Genomic DNA, 11,467 nt, shown 5'->3' on the forward strand with positions numbered 1-11,467 from the left:
TACCCAAATATGTAAATTTTATTTAAAAAAACTTTAAAATTTAATATATGAATTTACGGTTAAAATTTATGTGTTAAAGAATTTAAAATTTTCATATCTATTCACAGTTAAAATTTATGTATTTTCTAAATATTTAAATTTTATTTTAAAAATTTAAAAATTTCTTATCCAAATTTACGGTCAAAATTTATATATCAAATATGTAAAATTTATTTTAAAAAATTTAATTACTTTATATCTAACTTTAAATAAAAATTAAAATGTTTAACTCTCAAAATTTAAAGAATAAAGGAGCTAACGCATAAATTGGGACAGAGGATTATAAGTATACAACTGAAGACTTTCCCTCTTTGCTAGTTCTCTCTCTTTCTCACTTTCAAAAAACATTCTTCAGCAAAATGGCTATGAAGAAATATGTAATTCTCTCAATTTTTCTACTCAATCTCATTTTCTTCAGAACTGCTTTATCTTTAGATAGCGAAGAAGAAGATCTAAGTTTTCTCGAAGAAGAAGAAGACCATTCTGCTACTCATTCAGATTTCAACCAGCACGAGCACGATTACGAGAACTACCAAGATCTCGAGGACGATGAGTCTTCCGATCACGGATACGACGACAACTCGTACGAGCCACCAGCAGCAGATGAGAAGGATGTTGCTGTACTGAAAGAAGGGAATTTCAGTGATTTTGTAGCAAAGAATAAGTATGTTATGGTTGAGTTCTACGCCCCGTGGTGTGGTCATTGTCAGGTAGGGGGTGTCAAATGAACTCACTTAATACCTAAGTCAAACAATTTAGCAAAAGTGTAATGAAGTCGTAGTCAAAGAACCGCATCATAGTGCAAATAGTAATAGGTTCGCATATTAACAGATGGATGATAAGTTTTTAGTACCTAATAAAACTGTTTTCTTTCTTTAGTGTATATATATATATATATATATATATATATATATATATATATATATATATATATATATATATATATATAAAATCAACCCAAACTTGGGCGGGTTGGGTGAGTCACGTTTTCTTGGGCTGATTTTACTACTCCTATTACTGTCAGGCCCTTGCACCGGAGTATGCTGCCGCGGCGACTGAGTTGAAAGAGGAGAATGTGATGCTTGCTAAAGTTGATGCTACTGAGGAAGCTGAGGTGGCACAAAAGTATGATGTGCAAGGGTATCCTACCGTTTTCTTCTTCATTGATGGTGTTCATAAGCCATACAATGGCGAAAGGAATAAGTAAGTTTTCTTTCTAACTCGATTCTATCTTAGGGTTCGTTTGGACATGATTTCAGTGATTGAAATCAGATTGATTTGAAGTTAACATTTTGTTTGGGCATGCAATTTGGATTTCTTATGTTGTGTTTTTTCACATAAACATAAAACCCACAATTTGTGTTAGATATCAAAACTTCCCCAATCTTGTACTATCTTACCAGATGGGCAAACCATATTTCATAAATAAGGTATTGGAATATCCTAAGGCGCCACATTTATAAATTGCATTTCTTCATGTTCCTTTTATAAATAAATGCTTGCTATTATAAACTTTCAAATACACATAATTTTACAAAGATCCACTGGTCCAAAAAGTCAACTGTAGTAGCAATTAGCTATTCTTTAATATAATCCTTCCAATTTGAATTTCAAAATACAACTTGGATTTGAAATAGAAGTTGAAGTTTTGTGCAGATTTCATGAACAAACGCTGATTTGAAATCAAAATTTGAAATTGGGATCCCAAATTCTATGGCCAAACGTCTGCTTAGTTTAACTTTGCGTGTTTGATATTTCTCATTTTTCATCTTGCTTCCTGAGTTAACATTTCCCTCTTCTCTATTATAGTACTCTTGCTGCTGCCTTGTGCTTTTTAGTTTTGAAAATGTTTCTAGCAATGTAATTTCTTGTGAGAGTGGATCTTAAACTTTTATGATGTCTAGTTTCATCTGTAAAGTCATAGGAATTATTGGTAAGTGCTGCAATGAATTGCTGATGTGCTCTTGACTGGTGGTTCTGAACTCCTCTAAAGGAATTGGAAACCTATTGTAAATTTTTGTATGGTCGGAAATGTTGAGTAATCTCATTTAACACGTTTTAAAAGCACTGTTTTTCTTAGAATCTTGAAGAGAATTTTCTCGTGCATTAAAATTTATTCATTTCCTCTCAGATTTAATTTTTATACACTAACATTATAATTAATTTTAAAATGCACATGTAATTTAACTAGATGTAGCATATCTTTGACCATATTTTCCTGGTTGCAATGCTGTGTTTGATTCAAACAGTTAATTGTAATTACTTTTAAGCCACCTGATTGTGTAAATGATGTTTAAAACATATAAAAGTTAACCTCTTTCCTTCTTGTACAATGAGTATTCCTATCTTCATAGCCATTTTACTTTGTTATAGTCCAAAGTGGATTTTCATTTATTTTTCATTGCAGGGATGCTATTGTTTCATGGATAAAAAAGAAGACCGGGCCTGTTCTATCCAATATAACGACTGTAGAGGAGGCAGAACGTATATTGAAAGATGAGAAGAAAGTAGTGTTGGGTTATTTGAATGATTTGGTGGTAAGTCCTCTATCCAGGCTAACTGTTTTCTTTTCGTAATTGGCTATCATTGGACTTGAATTCAATTCGGATTAGGGTGATTAATTAGTATTACTTCTCTTCGCTCAAGCTAAAGTGGCTTTAGCTTTTGTCAATGGAACAAAATTATGTTACTATGAATCATCAGTTTCTTATAGATGGCGAGAGAAGTAGCTCTAGCTTGCTAACTAACTGCAGAATTGATTGAATTTCCCGACTTTAGGTTTTATTGGAGTAATTTTCTGATATCTTATCAGTCAACTGCTATATATTCTTTCTATTAGATGTACCACCGGTAATGAAAGTGGATATGACTTTCTTAAATTTGATTTGTTGGGAATTCAAAACAAGGCTAAAAGGACAAAAAGAAGATATATCCCATCGAGTAAAAAGAATATATATGGAAGCCAAATTTAGTGACTTTTGGCATGTAATACGGTGATATACAAAGTTGGGATGCCAGTTACAATTATATGAGTGATACTGTGATAATGCGAGTGAAGAATATGGTTATCACTTTCTTTATATAATTTGATGGGGAATAACATAGCGAGAGAGAAGAATGTGGCTGTTGAGTTCTGTTTTTCCAGAATGTGTAGCATTATAATTTTGCTTAAAATCATTTTACATTTTTGCAGGGTGATATAAGTGAAGAGCTTGCTGGCGCTGCTGCACTAGAAGATGATGTCAACTTCTATCAGACTGCCAGTCCAGATGTGGCAAAGCTCTTCCATATTGATTCTCAAGCCAAACGTCCAGCTCTTGTCATAATTAAGAAGGAAGCCGAGAATATCAACCACTTCGGTTAGTTTGGTTAATGCAATTATATATGCATTAACCATTTCATTAGACAAGTATTTACCAATGTCATGCTTTCTTGCAGGTGGTGAGTTCACCAAGTCAGCAATAGCTGAGTTTGTTTTTGAGAACAAACTTCCTCTTGTCACCAATTTTACACGGGAAAGTGCCTCAGAGATATTTGAAAATCCCATTAAGAAGCAGGTGATCAATTGAGCAAACAACAGCATGCTGATCTTGGGTGTATTTTTCTTTCTTTTGTTTTACATGTTCTCTTTCTTGTTCACAGTTGATACTTTTTGCCACTTCGAAAGATTCAGACAAGTTTCTGCCAATATTTCAAGAAGCTGTGAAAGCTTTCAAAGGAAAGGTGATAATCTTACCTCTGCTTTCAGATATACAGTATTATGGGCGTTAATGAATGCCTCATGCATACAAGGAAGGAGAAGAAGGGATTTTGTAGGGAGAAGGGGTGTGTGTCACCTGTTTTGACATCTGATACTTTTTTGGGAGCATGCTGAGAAGAAAGAAAAGCCTTTATTTAGCGCAGCAGTCTCTCTATGAAGCATAGGTTTTGCTTTCTGCATTGTGTGATTTTGCCAATCCTCTGACTCGAACTCTTTTGTGTTTTTCTTAAACCTTTCCTTGTAGCTTATCTGTGTGTTTGTTGAAATCGACAACGAAGATGTTGGAAAACCAGTTTCAGAGTACTTTGGTGTTAGCGGTGATGCCCCAAGAGTAAGATATTTGTACTTTACTGATCTTTGCGGATATTCTGTTTTCGAACTTCCACAAACTTCCTAGCATCCAACTTGAGATTTGGTGCAGGTTCTCGCATATACAGGAAATGAGGATTCGAGGAAGTTTATACTGGAAGGTGAAATAACCTTCGATGCTATCAAGGTTTGTTGACTGCTAACTTTAGAACCAAACTTTTGGATAAACCACGTGTCACGAAGTCTGGATGTTACTTCGTTTGTGTTAAATTACACCAAATGTGTATATGAATCCTTTTGTACATAAGGTTTTCTTTTAAAATAAAACCGTAAATAGCGAACTTATCAAAAATAACGTGAAAACATTAATGGTGGGGATTTGGAGGGGAGAAAATAGATTGTATAAATTGGAAGATTAGAGCAATAGGCCTTTCCTTCAAAAAAATACATAGAGTAAAACGATTCATCAAATTGAAAATTTGATTTTATGATGTTAGCCTCGATGAGTTGGCCAATATCCTTGAAAGAATAATTTTTTTTTTTTTAGCCAATGAGATCTTAGTGGGTGAATGGTAAATCTTGGCATTAATGGGTGGGGCAAAATGGAGTTCAGTTTGGGAGTTTTGGGTTTAGCAAATGAGATCTTGTCGGATTTTAGAATCCGAGATTAGGACTTTGACTCATAGTCCTACATCTCTAATTGTGGATACCTATTTGCATTATATTAGCAAGGGTCAACTAATCTTTGACTTTCTGTCTCATCAAGTATATTTAATTGTTTTCATTTTTTTGCAGTCATTCGGGGAGAAATTTTTGGAAGACAATTTAAAGCCCTTTTATAAATCTGATCCAATCCCTGAGACAGTAAGTCTTTTGGATCGTCCCATTACTTGCCAACATTAAGCTTCAGATTAAATTTTGTTTTCTTATACCCTTTGATCATATGCAGAATGATGGGGATGTCAAAATTGTGGTTGGCAATAACTTTGACGAAATTGTTTTGGATGAATCAAAAGATGTTCTTCTTGAGGTACTAGTTATCTTGTTCTAAATGAATGCGTGTATTAATCAATGATGCAAAAAATTGGATGAACAACATCCAAATTTTTAGAGGTTGTACCGGATGTCTAATTGGTGATTTTTATTTGTGATTCAAAACAGATATATGCTCCTTGGTGTGGGCATTGTCAATCACTAGAACCCATATACAACAAGCTTGGCAAGCATTTAAGAGGTGTTGACTCTCTTGTTATTGCCAAGATGGATGGTACAACAAATGAGCACCCCCGAGCAAAGGTACATTTTGTCACTTCATCTTTTTGACTACGGTTGCGTACTCGTATGTCCAGCAAGGGATATGTTAGATTCTATATCCTAGTTTCTTTTGTTCATTAGATATGTTTGCGAGATACTTTAAGTTATACTGCATTCTTTTGTGTGTATACCGACATTTATCTATAAGAAAGGAAATGTCTTGAAAAGCTAAAGATTTTTGTGTTGAAGACGTAAGTAAATACAAGTATCTCGCCAAACTGCTTAAACTTTTAAAATAGATGGTCATATTATTAAATATGGTATCAAAGCATATAGAGGTCATGAGTTTAAGGCTCATTGGCATGCCTTGCTAAAAAAACTTTTTTACGTTCTTGGTCCATGGATAAGAATCAAACCCTCTTGTTTTGTCCCCCACGTGAGAGATTGTAGATATAAATAACTAAATAAAAGCTTGTCTTTTTTTTTTTTTTTAATCATAACCTTTATTAATGAGGAGTTGCACAGTTCAATAAGATCCAAGTACTTCATTAGATAAATCTGCAACTGCAAGCTCTAAATTATCTAGTTATGTTATGTTAGATGGCGGATACCTAGTTTGGCTCAGTCACTACCACCTACTCTTGAGTGCAGCTATAAATTCTATCACGATTCCACTCTTGTATTTTTAACAATTAATTAGCCAAGGGAAAATCTTCTTGTGTGACAAACTATAAGCTTTCTCTTCTGTTAACTTCTTTGTCTAATTTAAGTTACTGTGCTTGTGCATTGCACTAGAATTGTGTGCTTGCTTCATTTTTAATTGTGCTTCCAACGTCCAAAACAGTGCGTAGGAGGAGAAGGCCACCTTAATTTTTTGTTTCTCATGAATGCTCAGATTTTTTAAAATGTTGTATATGCGAAAAATACAAGTTAAGAGTTTCTAGAATGTAGCTACCTACTTACATGTTGAAGCAGGATAGGAATGAGGAAAACACTCATTTTCAGTGTGCTGTTTTATTTTGCCTTCACAGTTTTAGAGGTAGGGAAGCTTAGGAATTGTTTTTATTTCTAAGAAGGAGGTGGAGGGAGGGGGTAATTGTGCTTGTTCGGACGTTGGGTTAACGATTCATTGATTAATTGCAGGCTGACGGATTCCCAACACTTCTGTTCTTCCCAGCTGGCAACAAGAGCTTTGATCCAGTGAGTGTAACTAGCAATTTTTTACCAAAATTATATTGCTATGCTCCCTTCCGTTTTGCTTCTCAGAAACGACAGCTGATGCATCTTTAAATGATCATCCCATTCTACAGATTACAGTTGACACAGATCGTACAGTGGTTGCCTTCTACAAATTCCTGAAGAAGCATGCATCTACCCCGTTCAAGATTCAAAAGCCGGCCTCAACACAAAAAACTACAGAGTCTGATGCCAGTTCAAGCCAAGAAAGCACCACTGATGATGCTAAGGATGAACTGTGAGATTTTCTAGGTTCTAGCATATTAGTCAAAGTTTGGCTTTAGAATAGAACTTCAAGCATATGATTAGGGCGCTTTAAAGAGTGGAAGTGAAACGTGATAACAGCATCAGCATTGAAAATGTAGGTAGAGAATAGAAAGAAGGACGAGACACCAAGGCTCTCTTTTGATGGTTTAATATTATGGTTTCTTTTTTGGTTGGCTGAAAATAATGTTATTATGTATTGGAACACGGACGGGATGTTTCTTCGAACAAGGTTCTTGTTGCAATTTGCAAATTTACCTGCCTTTTGTTCCTTTCCTTCTTCCTTTTATTTTGTTGTGTTATTTATGGAAGCAAGTTCTACACTAGTTTGAATCGCATATTGCAGATTTTGATGATAGTTTTGCGTACACTTGATGTTTATCCCAAATTATATTAGTTTACTGTGGTTGAGTGTATGTTAACCATTGCGTTTGAAACAGATAATGAATATAAGTAGAATTGTAAGTAGAATTGTAATTAATTGTGAGCTCACAAAATTTACCGTGTCATTAAGGAATTTAATCTTCTCATAGTACTCGAGGTATTGGATTATTTCCTTTCAAGACACAACGGCGCTTAAGCGGTACTTTAAATTCCAGCAAGCACATTTCGGACGCCAAGATCGAAGTAAATAAAAAGGCTACTTTAAAAATAAATAAATAATACAATGCAGCAAGAGGACAGATAAAATTAAAAGATTGATGTCAAATTCTGAGGCAAGGCCTATATATAGCAACCAATAGGTGTTATGATGAAAAGGTGCAACCCAATTTGCTGTCTTTTCGGGAAAAAACTGTTGGTGCCTTTATGACAAAAAAGTCATGCATGGGATAAAATAAAAAAGAATTTTGTTGGTCCCTCAATCAATCAATCAATCAGATCATTTAGGGAATTCGAATTCGAACCGAAAGCCGAGCAAGCAAAGCGACGACGACAACAGCACGAGGGCTTGCCTTGTGCCCCACTCTTTAAGTTAGTGTAGAAGTTCCTTACTATATAAACCTAACAAATTCTTCTCTTTCCTCGTTCCTCCATTGTAGGTCCCTCCATTTTTCATTCATAACTCAAAAACCCAACAATTCTCCATATGAATGCGGAATGACCACATATTTAAAAAACATGCAAAAACCTGTGTGATTTGCTATTAAGAATGAATTGCCTAGGGATATGTAAGTTTTTCTTTCAACTTTTTGTAGTGAACAAATATCAAATATACTCGATCAATCGGTAAATGGGATATCCTTGAACTGTCGATCTTTAGTGTATTACCCAGATAATATAATTCTTGACCATTTTTGTTCTATTGTTGTGTTTGTTTCAGCCATAAACAGTTAAACACCGCCTAACTTCATGAGTCTCGTAGAGAACTTTCCTTATAATCTATAACATCCCGGTTCCCCATTTTGAGTATTTGAGTCCCGTTTCTTGATTTGAGACTTCTCGTAGTCCATATTGTGTTTAGGGATTTGCCGGGATAGTTCAGGTTCGAACCTGAAGGGCTCGGGTGTGTTTTGGGCAAGAAATCACATTTTAATATGTTGCAGATTTTATTTTTTCTTGTGTGGCCGCATTTGTGAAAAGTAGCCTACATAGTCCAAAATTGTGTTAAAATGTAAAAAAATCCCGAAGACATCACTTTTATACTACAGGCACCTTCGAAATTGCGGTGGCTAGCCTGCTATTGCGGCCACTGGCCCGCAATTGCAACTTTGCCACAATCTGGCTAGCCTTACAATTGCGATGGCAAGTTCGCAATTACAATTGCGACACACCACAAAAAAAAACTACAACATGTTGAAACGTGATTTCTTGCCAAAAATTCACCTGAGTCCCTCAGTCCCAACCCAAACCATTACAACGAGTTCCAAAATATCATATGAACATATGAAAAGTCTCTAATTAGGAAACGACATTTAAATACTTAAAACGAAAGGTTGGGATGTTACATTCTCCCCTTCTTGAATAAAGATTGTCCTCGAACGGGTTTAGAATTGTACCTAAGCTGTCAAACATCCATTGATATCTAGTGTGAGTGTCACACTCAGTCTCCCAAGTAGATTTCTCTCTCAGATGGTGTGGTGCTCCAATGCTCTTTCACCGGAGTTATCTCTTTCGATCTCAGCTTCAGTACCTGCCTATCCAAAATAGCCAACTACTCATCCTAATAGCTCAAGTTCTCATCAAGCTGAACCTTAGTCATCTTTAACACGTGGTACTTATCCTTAACATACCTCCACAATATTGATCGGCGTCTAGAACTACATACTTTTAGGTACAATTTGCCTCATATTTGATGCTCTTTTCTTGTGTTTAAATTCATTTCGTTCACTTTATCATTAATATTCGTGTTTTGTGTGTAGGAGGTGATTTGATGAAAAGATAATGATTTCCTACAAAAGAAGATATAAAAATGACTTTGAGTCTAATTAGAAGTCATTCTCAAGTATTCGGATCGAGCTAAGGACCCGATTGTCAAGTATGCATGAAAAGAAGTTGAAAAAATGACGTCTCGCAGAAAATGGCTTACTGAGATGCATGGTTAGTACCCCATGCATCACACATATGCAATTATTAGAAAAATCTGCAGATTTTGACTCTCTGAACTTTTTGCTTGCGGCACCATCTAGGGTACTACATTGTGGAGCACACCAGTGTATTTTTCTGCCAATCAGAGTCAGTTTTTGGACTAGACAAAATATTTTGGCCTAAGGTCTATTCCTCACACTATAAATACATCTTAAACACATTTTCAGAGAAGAACATCACAAGGAGGGGGCTAGAGCACCGTTAAGCGAAGACTTGCACCCTTTATTTCTTCATTCTTCTAATTTTACAGTTGAATGATTACAAATTGTGTAGTCACCACGAGTATGAGTGACTAGTTTATTATTATTATTATAGAATTGTTGGATTATCCATGAACGTTGTAGCATATCTTTGATTATCACTGATGTTGATTGGTTTAATTGGTTTACTTATTTTATCTTGAGCTTAATTATTTAATTTCCTGATAAAAATTGAATACTATGAATGAATTAGGACTGAATCGACATAGAGGTGCTAGTTTGAGTTATAAGATCAAATAGAGCAAGTTTTAAATTCAGGGGTGCTCCTGACATAGAGTAATGGCTAGGATAGACATATACTATTTGCCTTTCTTAGTAAAATATAGGAAATGGAACTGCATTGTTACACCTCAGAAATTTCTGATTTGTTGCCTTGTAGATAGGCTAATGTGAGCTTAAGGCTACTATGGAATTCTTATGAGACTAAGGGAAGTATGAGATAGCTTAAAGCGCATACCATAAGATTTTGAAGCCATACGAATATGTGAAATTTAGTTTGTTGAAGGAAGTGAAATACAAGTCGTGTTCGGAAAAGTTTTTGCTATAATTGAGCTAATGGTTATTTAGAATATCTTGAGGGGCTGCTATAGGGCCTATTGTATACAATGAAGTATTATGTAAGTGCCAAGAAGGTTCCACGAGGATTAGAAGTCAAACGAATCAATGAGAGAAAGTTTCATAACCGGGAGTTATACGACCACTTATACAGTCCGTATAACTTTATACGGTCCATATAAGGGGGGTCCGTATAACTCAACCTTTACAGAAAGGGACTTTTCCATGGTGGTGTTATATGGTCCACTTATACGGACCGTATAAGTCCATCGGGCTGATTTTTCTATTTTTGTATAAACAGAGGGCTCTTGTTCTTTTATTTCATTTTTCATTTTCCACAAGTCTTAAGAGCTCTAAACACTTCTCCAAGCATATTTTTGATCAAGAGAAAACAAAGATCAGAGGCAAGAATCAAAGTGTTCATGTGTTAGAAGGCTTATAGGGTTAGTAGACTATAAGGAATTCTTGAGTATTGAAGCTAGGGTTTTCACACAAGTTGATTTTTGCTCAAAGCTCTTTTCCATGAGGTAAAAGGTTAGTTTTCATGCTTATTTCATGTTATCATGAATGCTTAGTTGTTGAAGAACTTGGGTTGAAGAAGAAAGTAGAAAATGAGGGTTAAATGTAACTTTTATGATGTTTTTGAGTAGTAAGCTAACTTGAGTCATGATTCTTGGTATACTATGAATATAATATTGTTATGGAAGGTAGTAATGGTGATAAAGAAGGATTGTATGAAAATGTGCTAAAGTGGGTGTAAGGTCGTTGGTATAAGTTGAACATGAGGATGAATTTTGAAGGCTTAATGGAATGTGATTACTTGATTATGATATTGTGGGCGTACTATGGATGTTTGGGAGTTGTTTTGTAATATGGTGGAAGTTGACGAAATAGGGGAAATGCTGCCCAATTTTCATTAGATCATGAATTATTCTAATTTGAATTTAAGAGTGTCATTAAGGCTTAACCATGGTATGAATCCTTCTAAATGTAGATTGTCTAAGCTTCGACGGTGAACGTTAATTAATTAAGAAGACAAGAGGTATGTAAGGCTAACCCTTCTTTCATTAAGGCATAGTTCCTTTGTTATATATGGCTAGCCCTTCTTTCATTAAGGCATGGTTCCTTTGTTATATATATATATATATATATATCCTTTCATGAGCTCCACAATGTCTTCCAAAAGACTCAATCTCTAAGATTA

At 35.0% G+C, this 11,467-nt stretch overlaps 1 protein-coding gene across 2 annotated transcripts; it reads left to right on the forward strand.

The window, feature by feature from the left end:
* The first annotated feature begins 327 nt into the window (after nucleotides 1-327).
* Nucleotides 328-7,115, forward strand: LOC132059627 (protein disulfide isomerase-like 1-4). 2 transcript variants are annotated; one of them, XM_059452303.1, is made up of 14 exons: nucleotides 328-749; nucleotides 1,064-1,242; nucleotides 2,447-2,576; nucleotides 3,233-3,398; nucleotides 3,478-3,596; nucleotides 3,682-3,762; nucleotides 4,044-4,130; nucleotides 4,221-4,295; nucleotides 4,904-4,972; nucleotides 5,058-5,138; nucleotides 5,270-5,404; nucleotides 6,506-6,562; nucleotides 6,673-6,785; nucleotides 6,819-7,115. In XM_059452303.1, exons 1-14 carry the CDS (start codon nucleotides 399-401, stop codon nucleotides 6,838-6,840), a joined length of 1,665 nt encoding a protein of 554 aa, XP_059308286.1. In that variant the 5' UTR covers nucleotides 328-398; the 3' UTR covers nucleotides 6,841-7,115. The 2 variants fall into 2 exon arrangements, with proteins under 2 accessions (XP_059308286.1, XP_059308285.1); XM_059452302.1 differs by having other exon boundaries at nucleotides 329-749; nucleotides 6,673-7,115.
* Nucleotides 7,116-11,467: the final 4,352 nt, after the last annotated feature.

Source organism: Lycium ferocissimum, chromosome 6, assembly GCF_029784015.1.
Source record: "Lycium ferocissimum isolate CSIRO_LF1 chromosome 6, AGI_CSIRO_Lferr_CH_V1, whole genome shotgun sequence".
Classification (NCBI taxonomy): domain Eukaryota; kingdom Viridiplantae; phylum Streptophyta; class Magnoliopsida; order Solanales; family Solanaceae; genus Lycium; species Lycium ferocissimum.